The following is an 11,133-nucleotide window of genomic DNA, read 5'->3' on the forward strand; positions in this document are numbered from 1 at the left end:
ACCGCCTCCGCGCGCTGCTGACGCAAGGGCGCGTGCGCGGGCGGCCCTGGGCTCCGCGGACGTCACCTCGGCCCGCGCAGCCTCGCTCGCGGCGCTGACGTCACCGCTCCGCCCCCGCGCGCGGGCAGGTCGGCACCCCGGGTTGGGCCCCAGCCCCCACCTTGGGCTCCGGGAAAACGTGGAGTCCGGCTAGACCGGGCTGGGGTCCACATCCGGAAGGGCCTTGGGTGAGGAGCGGACGGGTGCAGGGCGCGGGGGGTGGGGGTGGGTCACACCTGGGCTCGTGGCTGGGCAGGTGCTGTGGCCGAAAGAGGCTCCCACACGAGGGAGGCCCGGGGCCTGGCGCCCAGGCCCCCGCACCCTCTCTAGGTCAGCGCTGTGAGAGGTACTCGTGGAATCAGTCCTTATGCGCTGGGCATCCTGGCCCTAGTCAGGTGTGTGCAGAGGGAAGCTCTGCTCCCATTTCTTAGGGGTGCGTCCTGTGCACGGCTTGCTCGTCCCGGAACCCTGGATCCTACTGGAAAAGAGGCCTATTTTCATATGCTTCTCAGACCCATCTATTGGACTTGTCTCTAATCCCCACTCCAGGGTAGCCAAGGGGTCGGCGCATCACCTGTTACTCAGGTCCCCAACCCGGGTTTATCCTGGAATTCTCTGGTGTACCCATCGACAAGCCACCCAGCTCGGCCCCTGCAGCTACCTTTACTGACTTGGATGGCCACAGGCTCCTCCCCTAGCTTCACCAGGGCACCTTCTCCACAAACAGCCAGAGGGACCACATCATTCCCCTGCTGGGAACACAAGCTGCCTCCCCCTGGTCCTCCAACACATTCACCTTCAGCCCACACACTTGGGGACCTCAGGGACTTTGCCCATGCAGTTCCCACACGCCTGGAGCCAGCCTTCCCGGGTAATTGTCCACTTGACTGCCCCTTGCCCTCCTTGGGCTGTGTCACCCTTTCATCCACTGGACACACACCTTCTCTCCAGGGTGCTGCCCCTGTGCTATGCTCTGCTCTCGGACCCAGCTGTAAATGAACTGCTTTTGGAGGTCACCGCAGTGGGGGCAGGGGTGAGGAGGGACACAAGGCAGAGGAACAAGTAACAGGCAACGACGTGCAGGGCCTCGGAGAGAAGCAAAGCGCAGCAGAGCTCCGGAATGTGGGGTGGGAGTTGCTTTGTTAGCAAAGGGAGTCAAGAGGAGATGAAGACTTCGTCGTTGGGAAAGAGGTGAAGGAAGCTCCGGAGGGGACAAGCTGTCCGGGCCTGGCACCTGCACGTGCAAAGGCCCTGGGGTTGGACTGGGCCTTCCTCTTTCACTGGAGGAGAAAGGGGTGCCATTGTGCTGTGCTGAACACAAGGCCTGGCAGGCTGGGATGGGACCCCGACCTGGCTGGTGGCAGATTGGTGGCCTGAGCATCTAGAAAGATGAGGCACAACTGTCTGAGAAAGAGCAGTTTGGGGTTGACCAGGCATGGGGTTTCTGCAGGGGTAGTCCTGTTGTCACCCCACCCCAGGCAAGCCCTGGTGGCACTCAGAATGCGTTGTGTTCCATTATCTTTGCTGCTCATCCTAACAACAAGACAACCCTGACAGTGCTGCCCATGTAGGGGAAGAAAAGTGGGACATGTGCCCTGGAGCCCCTAGGCTGTGCACCCCGGAGACTCCCAAACCGGGGAAGCGATGGTTAGGGAGTCTGGGCACCCCCGGACTCCAGGCCGCGGGGAGTCGTGCGCCCTGGGACCAACACCCCTTTGGTCCCCCGTCCCCGGGGATCCAGTGAAGGTCGGGGAATCGTGCCTCAGGGGCCGGGGGCGGAGATTCAGCTGCCTCGGGAGAGGGCGGCTTCGCGTGGGGAGGGGGCGCCCAGGAGCACAGGCTCCGCCCCCCGCCCCCGCCGGAAGGGACGGGGAGGCGGTGGCCGGCGCGGAGCAAGCGAGAAGCGGCGGCGAGCGAGGTGGGGGCGGCCGGCCGGGGACCCGGCAGCACCGGGCGGCACCGAGCGGGTCGGAGCGGGCTGGCCGCCAGCGCGGTCACGTGTGTGACCCCTCCTCTCGCGCCTGCCTCCCCCGCGCGCCGAGCTCTCCATTCATAAATTCTCCGCCTGCTCCGCGGCTACCGGGCGCCGGAGCCCGCCGGGAGCGCCGTGCAGCAGCCCGCCCGCCGCCCATGGGCCGCGCGCCCCGGCGCTGAGGTAGGCGCGCGGGCCTGGGGCTGCACCGGGGCGGGCGGGGGACAGGCCGAGGCCGCACGGCCCGCCCTGGCTAGAGACCACCGGCCCTCTCCCGCGAGGCGGCGAGGCCGGAGGCAGGGAGCGGAGGGGCCAGGGCCGGCGTGGGGGCCAACCTGCCAGGCTCTGCACCCGTCTTTGGCGGCCCGGAGAGGGACCCTCGCCCACGCCCTCCCTCAGCCTCAGTTTCCCCCTGAGAAATTCGGCGAGGGCCGTGGCGTTTCCGCCCCCGGGCTTAGCCCGGGGTTGAGATGTGCCCGAGGTCGGCTGTCTGCATCTCATCGCTCGCCATCCCGGTCCCCCGGGCCGGTTGGGGACGCGGGGGTGGGCGCGGTGGCGAGCCCGATCGGGAGCCGAGGCCCGGCAGGACTTTAGGGTGGCCCGTGGGCAACCTCCGCCCTGGTCTCCCGTCCCCACCTGCTCCCTAGGAGTCCACCTCCCTTCCCCTTCGGCCTCCTGCTGTCTTTCCTGGTCTCCTGTCATCGTCCCTGTGCCTCTGCCCCCTCCCCCCTAACCTGAACTCATTTCCCGACCTACATAGAGGCGCCCCCTCCCCCGAGAATGCAGGGGAGCCGCGGCCAGCCTCTGACCCGAAGTGCCGAGGACACCTGGCTTTTCCCGGACCCTCCCCTGCTATGGGCCTCAGTTTCCCCCGCTGTAGAGTAGGGTGAAAGTCCCAAAGGGTTGGGGGCGCTGGAACCTGTACACAGGCTTTCCCTTTCGTGTGGGGACGGGCCGCGCGCCGTGCCCACTCAGGGCTGCTGGTCGTCCCGGCCCCGGACTCGGTTTCCTGAGATTCCAGAATGCGGCCACCGGTCCTTCCCGCCGGGAAGAGCCGCGTGTTGGGGAGGGCGGTCAGGTGCAAGGTCCAGGCAGTCCCTCTCCCGAGAACTGAGACCCTCTCTGCCTCAGTGCCCCCGGCTCCAGGCAGACGTGGAGCCCGGCCGGCTCGGGCGGGGACGGGTGCGGCGGGGGCGCACAGCCGACCGGGCACCGGCGGGCGGCGGCGGCAGCAGCCATCTTGCCGCCCGGGGCTGGCTCCAGCCGCCCCTGCAGGAGGCCTCCCTCCCCCGCGCCCCCTCCCCTCCCCAGTGCTCCCTGGCAACCCGCCCCCCCCCCCAGCTTGGCCTGCTAGCTCAGTCGCCATGGGAACCAGATTCTTGAGGGTTGGGAACAGATGCGCCTCCTTTGGCCTTTTCACTCCCACCGGTACTGGGCGGAGGGGGAACCTGTACATCCAGGAGTCGTAACCTGGAGTCCCGGCGCTCAGCCCCTCCACCCCCTCCCCGGGCTGGCCAGCCCCAGGGATGGCCCGAGTCCCCGCTATTCTGGAACCAGTCTCCTGGGGCCGAGGCGGCCCCTCCCGCTCCCTGATGGTGCAGGCAGGGCCCCTGGGGTCTGGCGGGAGTGAGTTGACAGCCTCAATTTGCCTATTCCTCGCAGAGGCACTTCTCCTTTCCTGGGCAGGGCTCCGGCCCCATGCCACCTTGCCGGGCCGGCCCCACCGGCTGGGGAAGCTGTTGATACGCACGCGCCTCCCCCTTTTCAAAGATGGGGACATGGATGTCTGATCTGACCCGGGTGGGGGCTGCCTCGGGGCTCCTCCCCACCTCTTCGTGAGTCACCGCCCTGTGTGGTCCCCTGCTCGAGCTCCCGGGAAAGCGGGAGGAGGGATAGAGGAGCTGGAGCTGAGCAGGCCCTGCCCCTCCAGGCCCCTCCTCCTAGCCTCAGAATGCAGCCCACGGCCACCATGGCCACGGCCGCCACCACCTCCACCACGGTCGCCCTGACCACGACGTGGGACAACGCCACGGGCCGCCCCACCGTGAGTGAGGGGGGTGGGGGGCGGGGCCGCCAGAGTCCACGCCCACAGGCCCTGACCCTTGACGCTGGCCCCGCAGGGGGAGCCCGACCCTGTCCTGGACAACTACATGCTGCTGGTGGTGGTGATGGCGCTCTTCGTTGGGGGCACCCTCGTGGTGCTGTCGGGCACGCTGCTGCTCTGCAGGCGCTGCTGGGAAGTCCACAGGCGCGTCCACAGGTGCGCGGGCCCCCAGCCCCACGACCTGCCCCGCAGGGGAGCTAGGACAGGTCAGCCTAAGAGCCCACGCCGCAGGGGCGCTGGGCCTGCTTCTGAGTGACGGTGCCCACGTGTCTGCGCAGGAGCCTGGGAGAATGGGGTGGGTCCGAGGGAGTGGGCTCCGTGAGCTCAGGATGCCCCGGTGGCCATGAGCCCTGCGGGGGACCCCGTGGGCAGCGCCCTGGGTCCTCTGGCCCACTTTGCTCTCCTGCTGCCCCTCCCCAGAGCCACAGAGGAAGCAGAGAAGACCACCACCAGCTACCTGGACAATGGCGCCCGCCCTGCCCAAGGTGAGGAGCCCTGCCAGGCCTGTCGCCGCCCGTCTGTCCGCCCCCCCCCCCCCCGCCCCCGGGCCGCCTGACCATCTGTGTCTGTCTGTCTCCCCCACCAGACTGGGCGCAGCTCGAGTCCGACTCATCTCTGTTTCCTTAAGCCCACGCGTAGGTGCTCACAGGCGCGTGCTGCGTGAGTGAGTGTGTGAGCGGATGAGCGAGTGCCCTCCACACCCCCACCCCGCCCCCGGTGGTCAGTCGGGCCCTCGGCGCTCCCTTCCCGACCCGGCCCCGCAGCCCAGCCGCCCGCCGGCGCCCGGCGCGGCCCACCCGGGGCCCACCCTCTCTTGGCTCTCCTCGCAGACCCCGAGTTCAGGGGGGAGGAGCCCGAGGGCCAGGACGCCGAGACCGAGCGCTTCCTGTCTACCAGCTCCACCGGCCGCCGGGTGTCCTTCAACGAGGCGGCCCTGTTTGAGCAGAGCCGGAAGGCGCAGGACAAGGGCCGCCGGTAAGGAGGGCCCAGTGCCGGGGCTCACCTGGGAGGTCACCTTGCTGCGCTGGGCTTGCGGGGCAGAGCTGGCCCCCGCCGGTGCCTGGCTGTCCCCCACTCTCGGCAGGCAGGGTGACGGTGGGGCCGGGGAGGACGCTGGGGTGTGGGTAGAGGGACCCAGCTCGCCCAAGGTGACGGGCAGGCGCGCTGGGCGCAGGTACACCCTGACCGAGGGGGACTTCCACCACCTGAAGAACGCCCGCCTCACCCACCTGCACCTGCCGCCCCTCAAGATCGTCACCATCCACGAGTGTGACTCAGGCGAGGCCAGTGCGACTGCCACACCCCACCCCACGGCCGCCCCCAAGGCCAGCCTTGCCATCTTCCAGGTGAGTTGGGGGTGGCAGCTGGCCCGGAGCTCAGGGGCGGCCCACCCTCCCCCAGCAGGCACCACTTTTCCCACCTTCTGGCTGCGCCCTTCACCTCCGGGTGGGGAGTGGGGCCTGGCTGGGTCCAGCGGGTGGCGGGTCCAGCACGCATCCCCCCCACCCGTGCTCTTTGACCTGTCACTGCTTCCTCCCCACCCCGGCTCTGTCCCACAGCCCCCGGGGAAGGCCCTCACCGGCCGCTCTGTGGGCCCCAGCTCCGCCCTGCCAGGTGACCCCTACAACTCGGCCGTGGGCCCTGCCGACTTCGAGATCAGCCCCTCGGCTTCCAGTGACTCTGGGGAAGGCACCTCGGTGAGGCCCCCGCGCATGCATCCCCCATCCCACTCCAGGACGGGGCAGCCTGTGGCCCCCTGCCTGGTCCCCGAGCTTGGGGGGAAGAGGGGCAGGTGGCACACAGGGCACATGCACGGCTGGCTCACCTGCACACAGGGCAGTCCAACAGCTGCAGAGGGTGTGGTCAGGGACCCATCTCAGCCCAGGGGACGGGACCCCTTGTGTCCAGGGCTGGGGGAACAGAGGTGGCCAGCGCCTGGCCGAGCCCTGGGGAGCCTCTCTCTCGGGGGGAGGAGGCCCCAGCCCACCCCCAGCCCCCTGTTCTTCCTCTGCCTTCTGTGTGAGTGCCGGGTGGCCTGGGCTGGGCTGGCACTAGTGCAGCAGGGAGAGGCTGGGGGGTCTGAGAGCATCCCTCTTCCCTCACAGTTGGATGCAGGGGCCAGGAGTGCAAAGCCTGGTGGGCCAGGGGCCGCAGCAGGGCCTGGGGAGGCAGGCCCAGCCTCTGGGGCAGGCCCCGTCCTGCAGTTCTTCACCCGCCTGAGGCGCCACGCCAGCCTGGACGGGGCCAGCCCCTACTTCAAAGTCAAGAAATGGAAGCTGGAGCCCAGTCAGCGGGCGTCCAGTCTGGACACGAGAGGTGAGCTGTGGTCCCTGGTGGGGAGCGAGGCCCAGGGGCGGCCCCAGGAGAATGTGGAGCAGGCGGCTTTGCACCCTGGGAGGAGTCCCCAGCGCCCACCCCATGCTGGCCGGCATCGCCCGCTTACCAGCGGGCATCTCGCCCAAGGTCAGAGCTGGTCAGGAGGAAGAGCCAGGGCTGCACGCTGAGCCCCGGTAAAACAAGGGGTTGTCAGGCTAGAGCGGGCATCAGCGAGCGTCACCTACGAGGCACTGCATGGTGTGTTTCTGGTTCTGCGGTCAGTGTTTCTGCTGCGGTGGCGTGAAAGCAGCCCTAGATGGCGTGTAAAAGAGTACAGCTTTGGCCAATAAAACTTTATTTACAACTACAGGTGGTGGGCCTTCGATCCTGCAGACCCCTGGTACGGGGCCCTGGATACAGGGCTTCCAAACCTCAACCCAAGGACCATGCATGTGTGTCTTGGGGGGGAGGTGGCACCGACAGCTACAACCATCCCTGCTCATGGGAGCTCAGCAGGGCCAGGCGCTGGGGTGCCTGCTGCCCTGTGGCGGAGGTGGTGGGTCCCACTGCCAGGAAAGGCGGGGCGAGGGGATGAGCAGTGTTGGAGGCCAGGGAAGGTGCGTGGCCAGTGACAGTGCCAGTCCCCTTGTTGGGGCCCGGCTCCAGCTGCTGTGGGGTGGGGGGAGGGGTCAGTTCTGGCTGAAGTGCTCCTGGCCGGGGAGGGGAGGGGAGGGGAGGGCTCGTCCCACTGTGCCATTGGGAGCCCAGACAGAGCCTGTGATTCGGGAGGTTGATTATAGGCAAATGCAGGCACAGAAGCACCCAGAACCTGTTTGCTGGGTGACTGTCATCCCCACCCCTGAGGCTTTCCCACTGAGGCCTCCCTTGTGGGAGGGTCCTGGCCCTGGGCCGGCAGGGCTGGAGCTGGCAGGAGAGGGCGTCACCTCTCTCCCCTCACCTGTCCCTCACTCTCCCCCACCTTCGGCCTTCTTTGGCACTCTAGCCGGGCTGTGTCTGTTACCTGGTGTCCAGGACAAGGCTGTGCTCTGGCCACACCTGCCTGCCAGGGCCACTCGGACCAATGCTGCCACCTTGGCACCTCCAGTCCCGCCTGCCCTGGCTGCTGGGCTTTCGGTCCTGGTCTTTCTGCCCTCGGCACCTTGGTTTCCCCACCTGCACGGCTGGGTACATGCTCACCTGGTCCAGGCTGGCTCTGTTGGCTCAGGGGTCAGGGGGTGGGGCCCGCGGTGGGAGGGGCCCAGGCAGGCTGCTGTACCTTCCTCTGCACAGGCTCCCCCAAGCGACACCACTTCCAGCGGCAGCGGGCAGCCAGCGAGAGCATGGAGCACGAGGAGGGGGACGCCCCCCATGTGGACTTCATCCAGTACATCGCCAGCGCTGGCGACACCGTGGCCTTCCCGAGCCCCCGCCCCTTCCTGGCCAGCCCCGCCAGCCCCGCCAGCCCCGCCAGCCCGCCCCCCACTCTCGGCAGGTATTTTTCAGTAGATAGAGGTGCTAGGGGTGGGCCCCTGCCCCACCCCGTCCCCCATAGGTGGCCCAGGGAGCGCTCTCCCCGCCCTTCGGACAGGTGGTCGTGTTCGTGTTCCTCTGGCTCCACCGTCCTTCCCGGAGGCTGCCTCGCTGGGGCCACCTCTCCAGCACGGACCAGAGGAGGGAAGCAGGGGGAGACTGGGTAAGGGTAGAGGGGCGGGCGGGGCCTCCAAGACAGAATGCCTGCTCAAGTAGGGCCGCTGTGGGTATGTGTCCGCGTGGGTATCGCTGCTTCCTGGTGGAGCCTGAAGGGCTCCGCTGTGGCCCCAGGGTCCCTCTTGCCTGTCCATGCTCCTGAGGGCTGGAGGCCGCTACTCAGAAACTGCTGTGACCACTTCTGCCAGCGGTACCCCCTCCCCCAGCCCAAGGACAACTCTGCTGAAGCTCTGGGCCCACGTCAGTGGGATGGGGAACTGGATCCCGGGAGCAGGGCTCCCGACTGTTGGGCATTTCCTGGTCTGGGTAGTTAACACTTCCTTTGTGTGTATCTTCCTCCTGGCTACTTGTCAGTCTATGGCGGGGGGCTGAGGCGACACACTCAGAGTCACCCAGGCGTAGGGGCTGAGCTGGACCCTGCTTGGTCCAGTCCATCCCCAGCCACCCCTTGGTACACGAAGCTCTTAGTCAAAGAAGGCCATCTCCCGAGAACAGCCTTCACTCTTTCTGGGCGAGGGGCCAACCTCCTGCAGTGGCAGCAGATGCTCTGGTCACATTTTGTAAGAGGCCCTGGTTGAACGGCAGGCGCCAGGACGGCTCCGGGTTTACTCGAAAAGCATCCAGTGCAGAGTGAACAGGCAGCATGCAAATACATCATCTTCCACAGGGCCTGGCCAACCCTAGAGGGTTCCCACCCGTGCCCACCCTCCCGGACCCAGAGGCAGGGTGGCCGGGGAGGGGGTGCGGGGGGCCTGGGCTGCCTCCTGACGGCTGTGGCCTGGTTTGCAGGCTAGAGGCAGCCGAGGAGGTGGGCGCCGCAGGAGGAGCGAGCCCCGAGTTCCCCCCGGAGTGCGGCGTCAGCGCGGGGCCTGAGCAGCAGCAAGACTCAGATGGTGAGCGAGACGCGGAGCCAGAGCAGGCCCAGACCATCTATCGCGACATCTGGAGCCTACGCGCCTCGCTCGAGCTGCACGCGGCCACCGCCTCAGACCACAGCAGCAGCGGCAACGACCGCGACTCGGTACGCAGCGGCGACAGCTCGGGCTCCGGGGGTGCCGCACCCGCCTTCCCGCCACCCTCGCCGCCGCCCACACCACGGACGGCGGACGGCGAGGCGGGCGGGCCGCGCAAGCTGCTGCAGATGGACAGCGGCTACGCCAGCATCGAGGGCCGCGGCGCGGGCGACGACGGGCCCCCCAGCGCGCCCGAGAAGCGCTCCTCCTTCACGAGCTCGGGCCGCGAAGCCACCGTGGGCTGCAGCTTCGAGGGTCCCACGCCCGAGGCGCCCGCCCGGCCTGGCAGCCCGCGCGCCTGGCCTCGCCGCGCCCCGCGCCGCGACTACAGCATCGATGAGAAGACAGACGCGCTGTTCCACGAGTTCCTGCGCCACGACCCGCACTTCGACGACGCCCCTCCCGCCGCAGCGCGCCACCGCGCGCGCGCACACCCGCACCCCCACACGCGCAAGCAGTGGCAGCAGCGCGGCCGGCAGCACAGCGACCCAGGCGCGCGTGCCGCACCCTCCGCCCCACCCGCAGCCCAGCCCGGCGCCCCCCGCCCCGCACGCGCACCCCTGCGCCGCGGAGACAGCGTCGACTGCCCACCCGACGTCCGTGTGGGCGACGACCCGGCCGCGCCTCCCATCCCCGTCATCGAGGAGGAGCCCGGCGGCGGCTGCCCTGGCTCCGGCTTGTGCGCCGGGCCCCCGGGCGCGCTGCTGGATAAGCTGGCGGCCAGCCTCGACGACAGGCTCTTCCCGCCACGCCTGGCCCAGCCTGTCGCCGCGGCCCCTGCGCTGGCCGTGGCCGCGCCCACGTCCCCAGACCACAGCCCGGTCTAAGCCTGCGCCCCGCGCCCACCTCGTCAGCTTAGTCGGCACCGGCGGGGCCTCGGCGCTGGACACACCTGAGGTGCGACGCCCCGGTGCGCCTGCGCTGGGACCGCGGGCCTCGAGCACGCACGCAGTGCCCCAGGCACCCTGCGCCAGCCCAAAGTGCGCACGCACACAGTCCCCTCCGGGCACTTCATCGGGTCGACTAAAGGGAGTGTGGCGGATTCTCAACTTAGGGGTTCCGAGGACCACATTCAACTTCCCTTGGCCCCAGACAGCGGCCTCGGGCTAGTGACCGGGGTCGCCGCGTCCACGGCACGACGCAACGGGAAGCGCATGCGTAGGGCTTGCATCCTGGAGGGGCAGTGCGAGCCGACTGCGCGAGACGCATGCGCAGAGCGCCCCTCCCAACACCAATCGAGCCTAGCGACGCGTCCGGTTCGCACGCGTCCGGTTAGCACGCGCCGGAGTTCGCGCTAAGGCGCACGCGCAGGGACCAAGGGGCGCCGAGGCTCCGCGAAGAGAGGGCGCGCGGGCCCGGGCTGTGAGGTTAGCTCGAGGCCGTGGCCTCCAAGCCCCCGAAGCCGTTTACCTCACCGCGGCGAGTGCTCGCGGCAGTCCGCGCCCCCTCCGAGCAATAACCGTACTCGCCGCCGCCGCCCCCAGCCCTGTACACGCCCCCCGGTCCCCTTCCTCCCGGTGTCTGCACCCTGAACCCGCCCTCCGCATGTTGAGCGGGCCGCACTTCCCGTAACCACACCGTCCAAAGAGCAACCAGGACTCACCAGTGTTTGAGACACAAAACCCAAACGGTCAAAGTTTCAAGTTTCCCAAGCTTTATTTATTGCCAGAAGATGGGGCAGCCCTCGCCAGCGGCCGAGTCGCCCTGCCCCGCCCCTCGAAGCTTCGTGCTGTCTGTGTACCATCCAGTGATGGAGTTTGTGTTCTGTTTTCTGATTGATTATATTTACTGCATACTCTTGCTTGCTCTGGGTTTTCTCTGGGGACCCAGGAGTACAGAGGCCTTGGGCGAAAGGGGATCAGGCCCCCCTGGCCACTGCACTGTGGAGCTGTGGCCCCTGGGCTGAGCAGAGGGGCCTGTGGAGCTCTGGGGAAGCCGGGTCACCAGAGAGCACAGAGATCCAGCATGGCCAGAGGCAGACA

General features: G+C 68.4%; 1 protein-coding gene across 5 annotated transcripts; it reads left to right on the plus strand.

The window, feature by feature from the left end:
* The first annotated feature begins 165 nt into the window (after positions 1 to 165).
* CBARP (CACN subunit beta associated regulatory protein) lies at positions 166 to 10,949 on the plus strand. 5 transcript variants are annotated; one of them, XM_060297461.1, is made up of 10 exons: positions 166 to 227; positions 3,942 to 4,055; positions 4,132 to 4,271; positions 4,536 to 4,600; positions 4,946 to 5,090; positions 5,290 to 5,461; positions 5,675 to 5,812; positions 6,221 to 6,431; positions 7,722 to 7,923; positions 8,928 to 10,949. In XM_060297461.1, the coding sequence occupies exons 2-10, from the start codon at positions 3,963 to 3,965 to the stop codon at positions 9,976 to 9,978; spliced, it is 2,217 nt and encodes a 738-aa protein (XP_060153444.1). In that variant the 5' UTR covers positions 166 to 227; positions 3,942 to 3,962; the 3' UTR covers positions 9,979 to 10,949. The 5 variants fall into 5 exon arrangements, with proteins under 5 accessions (XP_060153444.1, XP_060153443.1, XP_030701474.2 ...); XM_060297460.1 differs by lacking the exon at positions 166 to 227 and adding an exon at positions 287 to 2,194 and having other exon boundaries at positions 3,674 to 4,055; XM_030845614.2 differs by lacking the exon at positions 166 to 227 and adding an exon at positions 287 to 2,194.
* Positions 10,950 to 11,133: the final 184 nt, after the last annotated feature.

Source organism: Globicephala melas, chromosome 3, assembly GCF_963455315.2.
Source record: "Globicephala melas chromosome 3, mGloMel1.2, whole genome shotgun sequence".
Taxonomy (NCBI): Eukaryota; Metazoa; Chordata; class Mammalia; order Artiodactyla; family Delphinidae; genus Globicephala; species Globicephala melas.